The sequence below is a fragment of the Tyto alba genome, unplaced genomic scaffold (assembly GCF_018691265.1).
Source record: "Tyto alba isolate M040663 unplaced genomic scaffold, T.alba_DEE_v4.0 Super-Scaffold_28, whole genome shotgun sequence".
NCBI classification, from domain to species: domain Eukaryota; kingdom Metazoa; phylum Chordata; class Aves; order Strigiformes; family Tytonidae; genus Tyto; species Tyto alba.
In genome coordinates this window covers 3885909-3902215 of record NW_024881302.1, presented here as the reverse complement: position 1 = coordinate 3902215, position 16307 = coordinate 3885909, and the positions used below count along the sequence as shown (strand labels likewise).

Below are 16307 nucleotides of genomic sequence, written 5' to 3'. Positions count from 1 at the left end.
AGACCGAGGTGGCCGCCTCGCCATCAGGTGCCTGGCAGAGGCTCCACAAAGTCAACCAAGACCTCCAAAGCGAGCTGGAAGCCCAATGCCAGCGTCAAGAGCTGATCAATCAGCAGATTCAGTCGCTGAAGCGCAGCTACGCCGAGGCCAAGGACGTGATCCGGCACCACGAAGCCGAGATTCAGAGCCTGCAGGCGAGGCTCAATAACGCGGCAGCCGAGCTCTCCATCAAGGAGCAGACCCTGGCCAAGCTCAAGAGCGACCTGAGGAGTGAGAAAGAGAAAGCCAAAGAGCAGCTGGAGGAGTGGCAGCACGGCGAGGCCACGCTCAGCTCCCAGCTGAAGGCCAGCGAGCAGAAGCTGAAGAGCGCGGAGGCTCTGCTCCTGGAGAAGACCCAGGAGCTGCGGGACCTGGAGATGCAGCAGGCTTTGCAGAGGGACCATCAGAAGGAGGTGCAGCGGCTCCAAGACAGGATCTTGGACCTGAGCAGGCAGCTGAACGCTAGCGAGCAAGCGCAGATCCTCATGGAGGAGAAGCTGCAGAAGAATTACGAGGCTTTGCTGGAGAGCTGCGAGAGGGAAAAGCAGGTTTTAATACGGAGTCTGAAGGAGGTGGAGGATAAGGCCAACGAGTACGAGAACCAGCTGCAAAATAGCGAGCAGCAAATGGAGATTCTGCAGAAGGAGAAACTGAGCGCAAAGTTTGAAGGCAGCGAGCTTGTCCACCAGCTGGAGGAGCAGCTGGTGATGAAGGAGGCCAGCATCCAGAAACTGGCAGAGCACATCAAGGAGCTCGAAAGAGAGAGAGATCAGATCAAATGTCGGTTCCACGAGCTCATGAATCAGGTTGCCGAGTCGGATAATGAAGTGGCAAAGCTGCAAGCAAAGTTGAAAATGGAAGAGACCAACTACCACAATCTGGAGCGATCGTTTGAGGAGGTGTCGGATCAGTTCCAGGGTGTGCAGAAGGTGCTGAAAGAAAAAGAAGAGGAGCTGAGACACGTTAAGGAAATGCACTTGAGAATTGTGGAGAAGAAAGATCAAGATCTCAGTGAGGCTTTGGTTAAAGTGGTTGCTTTAGATAGCAGTTTAGAGGAGACTAAAGTAAAGCTAAAGGCCAAAGAGGAGGCCTTAAAGAAATTAGCTAGTGTAGGCACAGGTCCATGTGCTGAGGAGGTAGAAGACCTTGGCCCCAGTCTCGAGTCTGACGAAAGTCATCCGTCCCAACTGGGGCAGCCTCTGCAAACTCAGGATGTCCTCCCAGCTCTGACTTGTGCACTGAAGGAGGAGGAGGATGAGGTTCTTGAGACCAGCCAGAGGCAAGCGGAGGAATTTGGTTCCCCATCCAAAACTGTAGAGCTCCAGGACCAAGAGTTGGTTCAGAAAGCCTTAGCAAAGCCTGATGTAGGAATCGTGGGGACCAAGAGGCAAAGAATCCGTTTCTCAAGCATCCAGTGCCAAAAATACATCCACCCAGACGGATCGGAGAAAAACTGGACGAGCAGTACCTCTTCAGACACGAGCCAAGACAGATCACTGTCTGAGGAAAGCATGTCATCAGAGCCAGCTCTTGGTTACCCATCGTCAGGGACAAGTGACTCTGAGACTTATCTCTCAATCATCCATTCCCTGGAAACCAAACTTTATATTACAGAGGAAAAACTCAAAGATGTAACGATGAAGCTTGAAAGCCAGCATGGCCATAATCAGGAGACGCTCATTGCTCTCCACCATCAGTGGGCCAGCACAGAGTCTCAGCTGCGGGAACAACTTCAGACCAGCTTATCCCAAGTCAGTGCTTTGATCTCACAGCTGGAGAGTGAGAGGCAGGAAAAGTTCAAGCTCATAGAAAATCATGTTAGCGAGCTGGGAGGTTTCCAAATGAAAAATGATCAAGCGCTGACTTGCTTAGAGAAGTGTAGGGAGCAGCTAAGATCTTTGCCCAAATCAGACAAGGAAAAAGAGGGTGATTTGTTCCTTGTTACTCTATCCAGCATGGAAACAACCTTATCAGACGCAATCCAAGCTTTGAGAGGGGCGCCAGTCCCATCGGAGTATCAGGAGAATGAAAACCTTAACGCTGAAAGCCCCGCTCCAGAAGGAGTTTTTCTGGGAGAAGAGCAACATGTCTCCAAGGAGCGGCAAGTGGAAATGTTTGACGCCAGCCAGCTGAGATGGCTTTCTGAGAGAGTGGCATTTGAGGCCTCTCTCATCAACCAAATAGCGGAGTCTTTGAAAAATGCAAGCTCTGAGATATCTCAGCTTCTGAGAGAGATGCAGGGAACGGCTGAGGTGGTTTTGTTGGAGCCAGCAAATGTTTCTCGTACAGCAGTTGACTTGGCCAGCGTCCTATCTAAGAAGCTGCTGCTGGAAGGGGAGTTCTGGAGCCAGGTGGAGGAGCTGAGAGTGCACTTGAGTACCAGAGAAGGAGAAGCCGAGGGCAAAACAGAAACAACAGGCTTGGGCTTTTCTCCATGTTTTCTCAGTGCTGTAGCAGATGCTACGTTGATCAAGTCAGAACTTGGGTTTGTTGCACAGAAAATGAGAGAATCTTTTCATCAGAGATTAAAAACAATCGAAGAAGACCTCCATAATACCAAAACAGCTCTCCAGCAGCATAAATGCATGTTGGAGGAGATCCTCAAAGCATACAGGACTCCTGATTTTGACAGTGTTATGCACCATATTTCTGAAGCACTTGAAATTCAGAAAGATGCTTCAGAAAGAACCCAGATCTCCTGGGATGGGAGCCGTCTCCAAATGGTGCCGTGTCAGGAATTAGCCAAGGTGGAGGAGGTTGGCAGCCTGCCGGACCATAGTAGTGAAGCTCTTGTCTCCATTCAGGAAGATCTTGCCCAACAACTAAAGGACAAATCAAATGTTCTGAAGGAGATATCTGTTGCCTTACTGTCTCTGCCTCCTGAGGAGGCAATGAGAGACTGTCAGAAGCTCCTGAAGATATCTCAGAGTCTTTCATATCATTCGTGCATGGGAGACCTTGAACGGTATTCCTCTTTGTTAGTCCATGATGCAATTGTTCAGGCTCAGGTTTGTTATGCCGCTTGCAAAGTCCGACTGGAGTACGAGAGAGAGATAAAGTCCTACAAGGAGTCCTTACAGAGCATGGACGCGCTCTGCCAAGAGCGTGTGAAGACGGTCTCTCTCCTTCGGGACGAGTACGAAGACTTGCTTAGGAAGCAGCAGGGTGAGTACAGCGAGGTGATCGCCATGCTTGAAAGGGAGAACGCTGATCTCAAAGCAAAGGTGTCCCAGCTTGACAGTCAGCGAAGGCTCTTGGAGGAAGAAGAGCATAAACACAGCCAGAGCTTGAGTGAGTTACAGGGACGGTACGAGGAGGAGATTCGAAACGTGATAGAGCAACTAAACAGGACAGAGGATGCTCTGAAGGCTGAGAGGACGGAGGGCCTCAGCCAACTGGATGCCATTGTCCGTGACAAGCAGAACATGGAGCGGTATCACCTGGAGCAGATGCAAATGCTGGAGGACAAGTTCCAGGCCAAGATCAAGGAGCTGCAGGTCATCCACGGCGAGGAGCTGCAGGCGCTGCAGGAGCACTACAGCCAGAACCTGCAGCGCCTGCAGGAGACCCTGGACGAGTACCAGAGGCAGCACCCAGAGGTGTCCCCCGCGGCGGGCACGGGTGGCGGGGACACCTGGGTGGCCGGTGAGGCGGGGGGCACCGGCCAGGGCCCCGGCAGTGACCTGGACTCCATGCATGGCCTGAGGGAACGCATCCAGGAGCTGGAGGCCCAGATGAACGTCATGAGGGACGAGCTGGAGAACAAGCACCTGGAGGGGAACGCTTCCACCTTGAGGGAAAAATACCAGAAAGACTTTGAAAACTTAAAGGTCTTGATATGTTTAACGCTTTACGCTTTATGCTGCTGAGTGTATGGGAGGGTGCGTTTGGTCCTGGGGTTTGCTTGCTGAACCGAGGGGTGACCCCGAAAAAGCCAGCATGCCGAAGGAAGCCCCAAAGTGTTAGACCTCTATAAATCATGGTGTTTCCCTTTTCTCCTTGCAAGAGTATTCTAAATGCATTGCTGAGGGCTTGGTCTCAGTGGGAGTGTTGATTATTGGAAGCGGTCTCTGCGTGCAGAGGGAGGGAGAATTTCAAAGTAGCTTGGTAATGGCACGCTCTCCTTCAACATGAAGACTGTAGTGTTTCTCCTTGCACCTGAGGCATACATTTTGTTTGTGACTTCCCTTTAACAGCATTTCTCAACTCTGTCTTTCCCAGTCTGATCAAAACTTCAGTCTGTCTCTGCTGCCCTTCAAAATGTAGGGTGAAATGGAAACTCAGTGCTCTCAAAATGTACATTCCTGGGGAAAGTAGCTGCAAATGGATGTCAAATTCTGTGGCAAAGCAAAGCTCCTCTGCACGAGGCTGCAAGGAGAACTGGTATTGCACACCAGCAATTCTTTATGCAACAAACAGTGCACAGTTACGGGAAACCCAGGCTAGGTGCAGAAAAACCCACTAGCAATGAAATGCCATCGTTCAGATTGCTCCACCAGTCAGATTGGCTGTAGAACTAGCCCGAGACGGTAAAAAAAAAAAAAAAAACTCTTGGGTTTCATGTCTTTGCTTTTGATTGGAGAGCATTTCCAGTTAGGAAGTGGGTTTAGGGCAGTGGAGGACTCTCGGCAGCACCAAGGGAGGATTCCAGGTTGAATGGGCAGCCGAAAGGGCAGCGATGCAGGCTGCGCTCAGAGGCCGTGCCAGTGAGGTTTTCATGGAGCAGTCGTCCTTCAGAGTCAGCAAAAACGTGGGAAAGCTTGCTTCCAGCCACGGGATCCTCAACGCACATTTGGGCAGGGGGTAAAGTGTGGCTTGGCTCCAGCCAAAAGCTGGTTTTAGTCTGGGGAGAGCAGTAGTTCTGCTGCAGCCCCTCGGGGCTGAATTGAGTGTCCAGAAGAGGGAGAACTGCTGGATGCTGTTTCCTCCGTCTTAACCCTTAGGAAGGAAAAGCCCTTCCTGAAGCCCCTGCGCAGGTCAGCGGGACACACGGGTAACGCCTTGTCCTGCGAGCCAGGTGCCAAACGGGATCGCTTGTACCGGGGGAGGTTCTTGCTTTGGAAGAAGCAAAAAGGCCAGAACCAAAATAGAGGCTGAAAAATAACAGCAAGCAATGAACCCGACCTCCCGCCTGCGTTTTCAACTTCACTCTGCCAAAACTTGCAGTTTGCCAGGTGGGAAGGCAAGCAGCATCTTCTGGGCAGAGGGGTCCGGGAGGAGAGCAGGGCGAACCAGCCTGCCCGTGCACCTGTATAGGAAGCAGAGGGACAGACAGCAAAAGGGAAACTTCCCTTGATTGGAAAGCTAACCAGGCGATTGCAGACCTGTCCAATTTATGGGTTTAAATGTGCTCGATTCTTCTCTTCTGAACCTGATGGAGAATGTAACATCAGTAACATGAGATACTGGTTTGTATGTGTTCAAATGTCCTGGATTTATAGCAATGCATTTACAATACATTAAATACTGAGTCTACAGCCAGACCTATGGAGGAGCATTCACCGTTCTCCTCCAACATTAGAGGTGTAATGAAGAATCCTCCAAGGCTGCTTCGTGTCACTCTGTAGTCAGCCAAGTCCAGACAGGTTCTGGCACTGAGTTATGAGTTTCAAAAAAAACAAGGCTAAGAAAATGAAGAATGCCTCAGGATTAAAACTGGGAGGAAAAAAAGCACCAGAGCGGAAAATTGGAAATGAGAGTGGCACAGGTTACAGAGCATTAGACAACGAAGCGATGCTGAAGAGTGTATGTTAGTGTAGGTCAGTGGTGTCAGACTGTCGTGAGCAATTTTGTCACTGGAGGAATGAATTTGTCCCCCTTAAATTTCCCGTGGAGTCCCAGTAGCTCCCTAGGTGGCAGTTCTTGCTTCCCCTGGAAAACAGGAGTGTGAATCAAGAAGAAACGCATTGAAATCAGGAAATAAAGCCAGCCTGTAACATTGAGAGGGAGACAAGCCTGGTGCAGTGCTTGGCATCAGGGTTGCCCTGAAATGTCTGACGGGGCTCGTGAGCTGCATCCCCGGTGCGTGCCCCTTCCTGGCTTGTGGCTCGAGCCTGCCTGTGGCTTTGCTGTCCTGCTTCTCTCCTGCAGCCGTGCGTCCGTCCGGGATCCCGATGTGCTTGGTGGGGCGGCCGGGCTGGTGGCTGAACTGGGAACAGGCTTTTTTTATTTGCCTGCCTGCAAAGGCAGGAGCAGGGTCTGTGCCTGGGACAGGACCGGGCTGGGATTCAGGATCTCCGGGCTGGGGAGTCCTGAATCCCCAGAGCACTGCTCCCCTGTCCTGGCCTAAGTTCAATCCTAGTAATTTAGTTAGCAAATAATTGCCCGTGCAGCACTTGAGATGATACTGGGTTGGGAATTAAGGTCCTGTTGCTGTCACGAGTTATTTGTTTTCCACCCTAGAGGTGGCTGCATAAAATCAGGCATTGCCAAAGAGAGCAGAAGGGGCACAGTAGGCTTTTTTTTTGTTGTTGTTTTTAACATGTATTTGCATTCCCCAGTCGGGTCTGACCCCAGACCTACCCTGTCCTTCTCTTTCACGGGAGCTGTCGGGGGTCAGGCTGACAGGACAAGCCTTGACCTTGCAAGGCCCATCCTTGGCCGGCTCCTCCATGGTTGAGGAGGGAGAAGATCCCCGTGATGGAACGTGGGTGCTGACCTAGTGTTGGTGTGTGGCTCCTGGAGGGGCTCACCACCACTGCGATGCCGGCCCCATGCTCCCGGGCCAACCCCTTCCCCTCATCCCTTTTGCAGGCAACATGTGAAAGGGGCTTTGCAGCCATGGAGGAGACACACCAGAAGAAGATCGAGGACCTGCAGCGGCAGCACCAGCGGGAGCTGGAGAAGCTGCGGGAGGAGAAAGATCGCCTGCTGGCAGAAGAAACGGCTGCCACCATTTCAGGTACGGGGACATGCCAGAGGGTCCCCTGCGGTGGGGCAGCTCCGTGTTGATGCGGACACGGGGATGGTGTTTGCTCCAGTATAGAGGAGCAGAGCATGGGATGGGGTGAGGGCTGGGTGGGGATCACAGGGGGGATGGCAAATGGCTGGTAGGAGAGACATTTTGGATGGAGATCCATCTCCTGGTCCTTCTCCAGGCTTGGTACCCCCATCCTTGGCTGTAACGGGGTCTGATCCATTTTCCGTTCCATCTCGGGAAGGTGTTAGTCATTCCTGTGGTTAATTTATTGGTGATTCCACACTGAATTGATTCTTCAGTGCCCCAGGGAGATTTAAAGCCTGGGATCCCAGGGTCTCTGTGCTAGGAGTTCCGCAGTTCAGGAAACAACATGTGAATTGGACAATTGTTTGGGCTTTTTTAAAAAGTGGGCTTTGCAGAAGCCCCTTTACCACTTCACAGCCAGGGGCATAGACCGAAGGGGCTGCAGAGCAGAGGTGGGGCTCATCGCGGTGGCTCAGTTCCTGTTCCTTTAAAAAAAAGACAAAAACAAACAAACAAAAAAAAAACAACCTCCAAATAAACCTGCCCTTGGGCGGAGCGGTGCTGGGTGCTAACGCTGTGCTGTCCCACACAGCCATCGAAGCCATGAAGAACGCACACCGGGAGGAGCTGGAGCGAGAGCTGGAGAAGTCCCAGCGCTCCCAGATCAGCAGCGTCAACGCCGACATCGAGGCCCTCCGAAGGCAATACCTGTAAGACCATCGTCATCCTCCATCCGTTGCTGTGTCTCGCAGGGAAACCGCGCGTGTGGGAAACCCTCCCCTTTGATTTTGGCAATGAGTTAGGGGCAGACCTGTCGTCCCAGGGACCTCTTCCCTTGGTCCCCACCCAGCTGCGCCCATTGGAGGCTCCTGGTTGCCCGTAATCTTTCAGGCTCCAGGTCAATGTCCCCACACTTCCCAAATTCAGCGGTTTTATGGTCACCAGAAGTAGCAGATCCACAGACGTGGTGCTGCTTTACACACAGCTGCAGTGGGAGGGTTGCTCAACCAAATCTGACCAGGGGAAGAGAAAGCACTTAGTTTTTTCATGGCAAGGCTGTCCTCACGTGGGAGCCAAGCAAAACAGCCAAGCAGCTTTATAAACCTTGATGCATCTACGTAAGATGTGTAGGTGTGCAAATACACCCAGTCCCGAGTGCCCAGAGCAAACTTGATAGATCTCAGCTCAGCTTTTGGAAACCTGAGGAAATCCTGCCATTTTATCTCCTAGAGAAAGACCTCCCATCCCCTTTGGTGCCCAAGCACCGCTGTGCCAGGAGAGGACAGGGCTGGCTTGCCCTGGGCTTGAAGTTTTTCCCAAAGGGAGTATACAAATCCTCCTCCTCGGTGCTTAGATCCCTGTTGGGTTGTCCCGGGGCGCTGGAGGAAGAGTGGGCACGGGTGGGGGTGTGCGGGGAAGGGCACTACCCGGCGTGTGTTTCGCCAGGGAGGAGCTGCAGTCGGTGCAGCGGGAGCTGGAGGTGCTTTCGGAGCAGTATTCTCAGAAGTGTTTGGAGAACGCCCACCTGGCGCAGGCGCTGGAGGCTGAGAGGCAGGCCCTCCGCCAGTGCCAGCGGGAAAACCAGGAGCTCAACGCCCACAACCAGGTGAGGGTCCTGGCCGTGCCCGGGGAGGGCGGGGGGGTGACGGGCTAACGGGCAGCACGGTGGGCTCGGCGGCAAGCCGTGGCCACGTTCCCTCTTCCCACGACGGCTCTCCTCCTCTTCCCAGGAGCTGAATAACCGCCTGGCTGCGGAGATCACGCGATTGCGGACCCTGCTGACCGGGGAGGGCGGGGGAGAGGCTGCTGGATCGCCTCTCACGCAGGGCAAGGATGCCTACGAGCTGGAGGTGAGCTCTGCCGCGCCGGAGGGGCAGCGTTGGCGGGCACGAGTGCTCGCGGAGCCCCGGGAGCACGGCACGGCCATCCGTCCCTCCACGCATCGGGTCCGCATGGCTGGTCAGCACTGTGCATCGTGGGGTGCAATGGGGCCGGGAGCTTGTAGAGTCCAAATCTTCCCTTCACACCGTGTCGAGCCAGACACCTGCTCTGTCTTCTCCAGCCCCTCCCTGTCCCCTGGGATCCAGCCCGCCCAAAACAGTGGGCACAGAAACCCAGGGGTGCGCAGGGAGCTTGGGCAAGTCCCCAAGAGACCCAGGAGTAATTTTCTTGCGTGAACCGGACGAAGAACGAACCAGCAGCTTCGTGGAGCTGGCGTGGGGCTGAGCCTCCAGCCCTGGCTCGGTTGTCACCCGGCGAGCATCTCAGGATCACGCTGCGTCTGCTCGGGTGCGAACACGCGCTGCTTTTGTTCCCACAGGTCCTGCTCCGGGTCAAAGAATCAGAAATCCAGTACCTGAAGCAGGAGATCAGCTCCCTCAAAGACGAGCTTCAGACAGCACTGAGGGTAATGCCAGGGATGTTTCTGTAAATCCTCTTACCGGCTGTGCTCTGCTCCTGTGCGTGTGTGTTCTTAGATTTCAGCTCACATGCACTCAGATTTGAAATAATATTTAATTTTTCCCCTGAATGGAGCTGAATACCCATTTTGGTATCATCAGCAAAGCCCTCCACAACTATATCAGCTTAGGACTTAACCCCACAAGGGCGACTGTGTGGGAAAACATCCTCTTCAGTGTTTTTTCCCAATTTCCTGTCACATCAGAGCAGATGTAAACGGCAAAAATAATCAGTGTTAGAGATCTGCCCAGCCTCCCAGCATCGGATCTGGTTTGTTCTGGACGGCCTCTTTGCCAAGGCCGTTTCTGGGAATTCTGTTTGAATTCCTTGTCTTTGCTAAAATGAAAAGCCACAGACAAGTAATGCTGTAACGAAGGGGCTGCATGCACGGGCAGCGCTGTACGCTCGCCGCTGGGCTCACAGCTTTCTGCCTGTCTCCAGTCCCATCCTGCTGTTACACGCGGCTTCGGGAGTGTGTGTGGAATGCGTGCATTGCCCCGGCCGAGCATTTCTCCCCGCTGCCAGCTCTTCTTCCCTCAGCATTTGCCAAGCTCCTCTTCAGTGCTCTCGCAAACCCCCTGGGCTCCAGCTGTCTGTCTGACTCCCTTGGGTTGTTCTGGTTCCTTTGCCAGGATAAGAAATACGCCAGCGACAAATACAAAGACATCTACACGGAGCTGAGCATCGTGAAGGCCAAGGCAGACTGTGATATCAGCAGGTTGAAAGAGCAGCTGAAAGCAGCCACAGAAGCTCAGGGAGAGAAATCCCCTGTGAACACCACTGTATCGGGATATGGTCAGTGCTCCTCCAGCAGCTCTAAGCAACTGTGGGTTTCCCAAGCTAACGTGCATCCTGCCACCCAAGTCCTTGTGCAGTAACGGGTCCGAGTGTAGGACTTGGCATGGTGCTTTTTCGCTGTTTCATGCTGCTTCCCACCTCCCAGACAGTCTGGCTGGAGCTGCCCTCCCGTGGCAGTTCCTCCTTCCAGCCCACGGATGGGAAGCTGATGGGTTTTGAAAACAGTCTGGCACTTTGCATTAGGAAAACCTCGTGCACTGCGGCAGCGCTGCTTGAGCCGGGCTCATCGGGGTGCTTGGGAGGGCAGAAGAGCCTTGCAGGAAGGCAGTGAGCACTCTGCTAACGCCGTTTCTTTTGCTTCTTCCCAGATATTATGAAATCAAAAAGCAACCCTGATTTCTTGAAGAAAGACAGATCCAGTGTTAGCCGGCAACTAAGGAATATCAGGTCAAAGGTGAGCTCGGATCTCCTGCCTCGAGTGATGGGAATGCCCAGCGTTCCTCTCCGGTGGGGGTCCCAGGTGGGAAGAAATAGGTAGGGGAAGAAAACTTGAGAATTTCCCAGTGACTAGTCCTAGCCTGGATGGCACTGGGCAGAAAAGTGAGCTTTTGACTGCGAAACGCCTGGCTGTGCAGGGGGGCAGGGCCCGCGATGCCCGGCAGGGCGCACACACTCCTGACCCTGCTGAGATCGAGGTGTGAAGCTGCTCCCCGCCTGAAAAAAAAAAAGGATGAAGTTCACCCTGTTCTTTGGTCTTTCACAAGAGGACTCTCCCAGTGTTTGCTCCCTGTTTTCAGTTGAAATTTCGGTGGAAATGTGCACGTCATTCTAGGTTTTAGCGTTCATCACTGCAAGATTTTTGGTCTTTATACGGAACAACGATGCCTTGGTCCTGAGCGTATTTAACACACACTTTACCTGTGTGTTAACATGGTGCAGCCAGCCCTGTGTTTCTCCGGCCATTCTGTACTTGCTGTTGGTCCCAAAGCCCAGTGCTGTTGTGCCAAACTCGCCCACTTGGCCTGCTGACAGCCAGAGTTACATCATGCTACACTCTGGCTGTTCCTGGGGGACCACAGGGATAAAAAGGGCAAATAAAGCTGCTCAGAAGTCATCGTTATACATAGGTCAGTTGGAAGGAAGACCAGCATGGGCAAAAAACCTGCTTTGCCTCTCACCCCTGGTATCTCATGCTGATGTTTAGGATGGACCTCCATCCAAAATGTCTCTCCCACCCGCCCTTTCCCATCCCAGGTGGTTGGGACCTTGGGCAGAGCAAGAAGCTGAGCAGGCAAAAGGCTTCTAGCTCGGTGGCCGTGCTGGGGAAACGATCACCACCCCGAGCCCTGCGAGCGGCAGGTCGTCAGCTTGGGGTGTCTGCGCTGCACCGAGTGAATACAGAGAGCATCTCTGCACGTTGCGGGGGCAGCCCAGACCTGCTGGGCCAGGTCTGATGTTGCGTTTCCCTTCTCCACTTCAACTCAGAGCACTTTGAGCGTGGTGCTCGGTGGGGGAAGGAGGAGAGGAGAGCAAGCATGGGCTCTGCCCGGGCGCGCTGCCTGCTCGCATCGCTGGCGGGACGGGGAGGGCTGGGGCTGCGCGAATGCTGATGCATTTGGGATTTATGAGCTTCTTGTTTTTTTTGTTTTTTTTTTTTTCTTTATTTTGCTTTTTCCTTCAACAGTCCGTTATTGAGCAGGTCTCATGGGATAACTGAAATGAACCCGAGTCCAGGTTCCCTGCCACGTAGGTAAACAAACCAGCACCCACCAAGCGACGCAGCTGCCCACCGGAGCGGCCCACTTTTGCATGCACTTGCTCACACCTCCGTGGCAAACGAGAGCCCTTCTTCTCTTAATGACTGACTGGTTTATTTACGGCTAATTATTTTACTGGGGGAGGAGGGAGGGGAGAAGTCAGCGGACCCAAGATCCGTATGAAAGGCAGTTTCTCTGGCTCTTCCCTGGGGAATACGGCTTTCTTGTCTTCCCGCTCCTCCCACCCTCGCCAACACAACTAACCATCGTGGAGAGGATTTGGACATGGTGGGGCACATTTTCCTCTTTGCTGTGTTGGGGGTGTGGGACGCTGAGTGTGCATGCTTGAATGACTGTGCATGCCTCAGACTAAACTTCAGCAACATCCAGGTCTTATAGGAAATACAGTTGTTTTGCTGTTAGCCAGGGAGAGGAGTGGGTCAGTAATACCTATAAATTGACTTCCCTCAGAGGGCTGTAACATGTAAAATGGTGGCTGCTGTCTCAGCTGAAGAGGGGATGTCCTAAATGTCCTTTACCCAGAACTGTTGCTTTTTTAGGTTGATCCGTGTCTGTGCAAAAGAGTCTTCCTTGCCCAGTAACCTCCTCCTCCTCCTGCTCCCCAGGCTTCCTCCAGCTCCCCGGTGTCCACCCCGCTGCTCTCCATCCCTTGGCACTGGCCTGAGGCTTCCGAGCTCATCCAGCAAAAGGAAGGAGCTGGTGGGAAACAAGGCAGATCCTAATGACCCAGATACTTCCAATAACTGGAGCAGTTGTTAATTTACTGGCCCGTGGTAAAAGCTGAGGTTAGAGTACCTGCAGAGGGAGGTTAGAGAAAAGAGGGTAGCTCCCCAGGACAATGGCAGAGAGGTGGCTGGAGAGCCCCAGAAGTCTGATGGAGGATCCCTTCATCACAGATTTCATCCTACATTAGTCTCCCTTCATCAGGCTCCCCTCATCAGCAACTCACATGGGTTGTGAGACTGCCTAAGGAGTGAATTTGCTGGCATTTGTACCGTCGGGCAGAATAGTCCAACGGTGTGTGTTGTCTCCTTCCACCTAATGAGGAATCAGATGTACAAGCTGGAATGCCTGGGTTGCTGCCCATTTAAAGAGGCCCAAAGTAAACTTCCTTTAGGAAGTGTGTGCTTGGAGACTCGTATCCCAAGAGACTCCGCTGCCCCTTGAAAGGAAAGCACACAGAATTTGTAAATTCAAACCAATCCATTTTAGTGCTTTCATTTGCAAGCCGTTCTGTATTTGTGGGCCTGTGGGAGGCGAAACATTTAAAGAAATACAGTAACCATGGAAATCTGCACAGCCCCAGGGCAAGTTTATCATGGAGCCCTGCCTCAATAAACACGTTAAAGAAAACCCAGCCCAAAAGTCTCACCTGCTGCTATGATTGTTCAGTCCTCTGGCACCACGGTCAGGGAAGTAAAAGCAAAAAGGGAGACGGCTGATTTCGTGTACAGGTCTGGGCCTTTTGAAGCTGCCATGTTTGGGTCTGGAAAGCAAAATAATACTCCAGCTGCAGAGTGAATTCCTTTAAGTTGCAAGGAATGGGCTTGCAGGCAGCGGTTACCTGCGGGGTGCGTGCGGGCAGCTGGCTGCCTGTCCCACAGCGGGTACAGCCCAGCAGCGAAAGCCTCGTCACGCCGTCGCTCCGTGGGCCTGGCTGTTGGCCAGCGAGGTGGCTGCGCCTCCGCAGCAGCAGCAGCAGCAGCAAGCAGGGACAATTCCCCTGAAGCTCTTAGGCCTCAGCTTCGGGGCTGCAGGAAGGAGGGAAGGCTGGCTTTAGGCTTGCGCATCCCCTCAAGCTCCTTAAAGCTTACACAGCGGGCAAGCAATTTGCCTTCTGGGTTTCTGCCCCCTCCCACTGCTCTTCTGGGTCCCCATGGGTAGGCAGGCGAGAGATTTCACAAATCCAAATGCCGCGGGCTAGCGGCACGGGGTTGGCTAGCTGAATGTCGTGCCTTGAAATCTGGATGCTGCATCTGAATCGGATCAGCCATCAGATCCTGCTAGACCTTGAAGCAAGCATTTAGCGAGTCTGCTGTCTAACCCCGTTGCAGTAGAGGCAGCTTTGGCTTGGGAAACACCCCCCCCCCCCCCCCCAGGCTGGGGTTAGAGAAAGGGTGGGATTGACTCTGGCAACAAAAATGCAGTTTCCCGGGCTGCTTGAGCAAAGCCTGCACATTGACGGGAGCCAGGACCGTCCCCCCAGGCGGACGCACGTTCAGTCGGTGGCGCGGGGAGGACGGGCGCGCGGGTCCTGCCCGGCAGCGTGGTGCTTCAGCGGAGCAGAGCCGAGCTGAGCTGCCCGGGGCTCCCCCAGGGCCAGAGCTCTGCTGAAATGGCCCCAGCCACGGCCCCGCCGCAGGCTCCAGGGGCGGGGGGCATTTTCCGAGTCGAGCTAATCCCGCTTGCAGCATGGTGTGCCTCTCGTTTGCTTTTGCTACGTCGCCTGGTTCGCTCGCAATCTCACCCTCTCTCTAGGCGCCATTCCCCAGTAACCGCCCGCCATAACCGTGTGTTTTCTCTTAGCATGTCCCACTAATCTCTCGGCCAAGGAGGCCATTCTCCCGCTGCCCACGTCTCCTTTGCCTGAGCACCGCACCCTTTCCGTGTGCCCGCTGCCCACCACCTCCCGTGCCCGACGCTTCTCTGTCTTTTGTCTCTCCCAGAGTCTGAAGGAAGGCCTGACTGTGCAAGAACGCCTGAAGCTTTTTGAATCCAGGGACTTGAAGAAAGACTAGTTCTCCCCGCTCCGCTTGACCACGCGCACCTCCCAGCTTGAGGCAGCACAGCACCAGCACCGTTTGTCTCTCGTTCCTTACGACTGTCCTTGCTGTCGTTCGTCTTGACGCCCCCGATGGGACCCGGCGCCGCGGTGGTGGTGCCCCCCCCCGCCACCCCCTCGCCTCCCCAGCTCCTTTCCCTGCTTGTGAGACGCTCCAGAGACTCTGGGAGGGAGAGGAAGGGATCGGGGTGGGGGGTTTTTTCCCCCTCTCTTCAGCGCTTTGTAGGAGAATCCTTCCTTTACTGTAAACCATTACACTAAGTGTCAGTATTAAGGCTCAGTAGCCTGTTAATAAGCTAGCTCTGTCGTACCAACTGTTTTGGTATGCAAGCAGGGCCTGGGTGGTATCAGCCATACCTAGCTCTTACTGCTGTCAAGAGACCCAGTGCTCAGAGCACACCAGGAGCCTAATCTAACCATTGATCTCGATTGCATTACTTGCACCTACAAGGGGGGGGGGGGGCGGGGGGGGAAGCCTGGGGGAAGCTGTCGGGGAGCGCAAGTCCGTGCCGGCGTACGCAGCCTGGAGGTACAACACTGACATCTCGCTGGAGAAGGACGCAAGAAATGATCCTCCTGCCCCGTGACTGTGCCGTATCCTGAATGTAGGCGATACCGAAGCCCGGCGAGCCTCGGTGGCTGCCCAGGCGGTTATGGATAGGGAGCTGCAGATAACTCGCGTGCACCATCGAGTCGGCCCCATCGGCGTGTCTTTGCCTCCTGTCTCGCTGGTGGTCGGAGTCGGTGTGTCGGGGGCCGAGCTGTAAGATCACTTTCTTGCCACCGTTAGATCAAGCCCAGCACTCTCTTTTTTTGCTGTTACTCCCTTCCTCTCATTGAGTCCCGTGTATCCCAGGGTCTGTGCGCATGTGAAACTCCCTTTTCCTAGTCAAAGGAAAGTAGAGTAGAAAGTAGAGCAAATATTGACTGAAAATGCACAGTGCTCAATGCATATAATGCTCCTTTTTTATCAGCTTCTTGAATTCAACTCTTCTTGTCAGCAGGGCAGCTCCTATTTTAATTCTTTAACCTTTTCCTGAAATAAAAAGTCTCAAAACCAGTATGTGCTTCAGACCTTCTCAGTCATAATAGCTTTTGCATTTAAAGCATACAATTCAGCACCGTGAGGCCGATAGAAGAATACAGACTACAAGTGAGTTGAGGGAGCTGGTAGCACTAGATGCAGCACACAGCCAGCCGAGGAGTCTTCCTAGAGGAAGCCTATGCTGCTTTGCCACAGGGCTGCCCAGGCACGGTGGCTTCATCCCGGGCTAAATTTCATGATGCCGCCTGTAAAGACACCGGGTCCTGCCTGACCGATGGCCCTGGCTGGGAGCAGGGCTGAAGCAGCGCTCTGGCATGTTGCTTTCCCAGCCCTGTTGAGCTGCTGAGCGACCCGTATCGCATCGGGCTGGGCTGTTAAAGATACACCTGAGCCTTCAGTTGGAGCAAAGCTTCCTCTTGTCTTTCGGGCACTTAACACGTGGTTGAAGCAGGCAGCTCTGCG

General features: G+C 53.7%; 1 protein-coding gene across 7 annotated transcripts in view; it reads left to right on the top strand.

The window, feature by feature from the left end:
* Positions 1-15860, top strand: part of LOC104359515 (myosin phosphatase Rho interacting protein) — an 81848-nt gene extending 65988 nt beyond the window's left edge. For 5 of the 7 annotated variants that reach the window (XM_042798788.1, XM_042798786.1, XM_042798784.1 and 2 more), the window contains 10 exons: positions 3-3869; positions 6793-6940; positions 7575-7692; positions 8429-8588; positions 8713-8832; positions 9303-9389; positions 10075-10237; positions 10609-10694; positions 11925-11990; positions 14685-15860. In XM_042798788.1, coding sequence (XP_042654722.1) covers positions 3-3869; positions 6793-6940; positions 7575-7692; positions 8429-8588; positions 8713-8832; positions 9303-9389; positions 10075-10237; positions 10609-10694; positions 11925-11957 — 4782 coding nt within the window. In that variant the 3' untranslated portion in view covers positions 11958-11990; positions 14685-15860. The remainder of the gene's footprint in view (positions 1-2; positions 3870-6792; positions 6941-7574; positions 7693-8428; positions 8589-8712; positions 8833-9302; positions 9390-10074; positions 10238-10608; positions 10695-11924; positions 11991-14684) is intronic. The other 2 variants (XM_042798785.1, XM_042798789.1) reach the window with 2 other exon arrangements.
* The last annotated feature ends 447 nt before the right edge of the window (positions 15861-16307 follow it).